This window comes from Temnothorax curvispinosus, unplaced genomic scaffold, assembly GCF_003070985.1.
Source record: "Temnothorax curvispinosus isolate PA1 unplaced genomic scaffold, ASM307098v1 QBEX01003318.1, whole genome shotgun sequence".
Lineage (NCBI taxonomy): Eukaryota > Metazoa > Arthropoda > Insecta > Hymenoptera > Formicidae > Temnothorax > Temnothorax curvispinosus.
The window spans coordinates 456-2,344 of NW_020213098.1; the positions used below are offsets into that span (position 1 = coordinate 456).

General features: G+C 25.7%; 1 protein-coding gene across 1 annotated transcript; it reads left to right on the forward strand.

The window, feature by feature from the left end:
• Window positions 1-906: 906 nt before the first annotated feature.
• LOC112452365 lies at window positions 907-1,505 on the forward strand (the record flags this gene model as incomplete). The annotated part of the gene is made up of 2 exons (XM_025012527.1): window positions 907-1,106; window positions 1,253-1,505. Coding segments are annotated over 2 exons (453 nt in total), but the record flags the coding sequence as incomplete, so codon positions are not given.
• Between the last annotated feature and the right edge of the window lie 384 nt (window positions 1,506-1,889).

The window sequence follows — 1,889 nt, forward strand, 5'->3', positions numbered from 1 at the left end:
TCTGGTTTCTTTTTATTCGAAGAAAGCGCATATATAAAGGTACATAAAACAAATATTGCAAGAAGAAATTTTTTTAAGCATTACACTACATTTCTATTATTTTTTACAAAATAATATTTTATATAAATAATTTAAATATTTTTCCAAGAATAAAATATATATAGTAATAATTAAATACATGTAAATAATTAGAAAACTTTATACTGTCTTTATAAATACCAGTTTCAAGAGAATATAAATACAGATGTCAGCTTTATTTTAACGTTAAATATTGTATACATTTTGTATACACATAATGCTAATAAAATTTGTATTATAAAATAAATCTATATATCGCGTCCTTAAAAGAATACTGTCACACAACTCGAAACATTTTGATTTTGAGTTAACCCATAAAGAACGGACTTAAAATGTTATCTGCGTGCTATAATATTGTCACAAGTTTAGGCAAAATCTGCTGCATAGGGCAGAAATATCGTTATTCTTTTAAACCAGTTATGTTGCGGTTTCCTGGATTAATTAACCTGGATGAATAGTGTCATAAGAAAATTGACAAGTAAATCACAGCAGACCTCTTAAAGAAACAGTATAAGTTTTAATATAATACTACAATATCGTAATTATAATCGGATTAGTTATTTCACAATTAAAAAAAAATAATTAAATTTTTTTTTCTCCTGAAACTAGTGAATATTTAAGATACGACAACATTCTTCTTGGGGTGCGATAATTATTTCTGCAACGTATATAAAAAGATAATTTATTCATATATACATAAGAATGCATAGAAATTATTACATGTTTTATTTATACATATACAAGTCATGTTACGTAAATATAACATTATGTTCGATCACTGTTGTTAGACTTTTTTACAAATTAATTATTTCATTTTTTGATTTTTAGAAACACATGCGGAACATCTTGCAAGAGCTTCTTAAGCTTCTTAAGCATATAACACACACCAAGAAATCTGATGAAAAACTTAATGACTTTATTAAATGTTTAAGGCAAGAAGCTGCCAAATGGGCATATGTCCTCAATGACTCCAATTGCATATCTACTGCCTTTTCTAAATTGACGCGGCATTTGGATGGTACTGAAAGGTACAATATTTTGAATAATTTTATAACCACTTTTTCATATATTTATAATAATGATACAAAATATTTGATATAATAAATACGATTAAAGCAGAAGACCATAAAATACAATTTTTATGTTTTATTATTTTTTTCTTGATATTGTATAGGCTGTCAGAGTGGAAGAAATGGGTATATTGTAATGATCTAGTGAATAATGAAACTCTTTGGTGGGATGTATATGATGAATATTTATCTTGCTCTACGTTTCCTACTATCACCATCGATTACTTAAACATGATAATCCGTAAATTGGAAAACTGCGATTTAAACAAGCCAGACTACAAGAATGTAATATTGCATTGCAATGACCTTGTGAACAGTTTTCTTCTTACTATTGCAAAGCATGCAAAAGATAACAAAGTATTAGAACATATATTAAATAACTTTGATAAAATAATATTAAGGTAATGAAAATATTTTTTAATTAAAACATTGTTCATGATGTATTGTAAGTATTTTAAATGTTTATAATATGTACTAAATACAAACTTGTCGTTTAATTTAATAGCGGAATCAATGTGAGAGTAGCATTAATTAATATCATTAACCATGTACAGTCTAAGAATCAATTTGATAAGGTAAATTTTATAATTAATCCAAAAACTATTCGACTTTACTAGTATTTTATTATAAAACTTACTCTTACTTATTTAATAATTAATTACTTAATTATATCGCGCTGAAACCCCAAACTATGGTGTTGCATCATATACATATATACTTCGAAGTATTACCAACACTTAT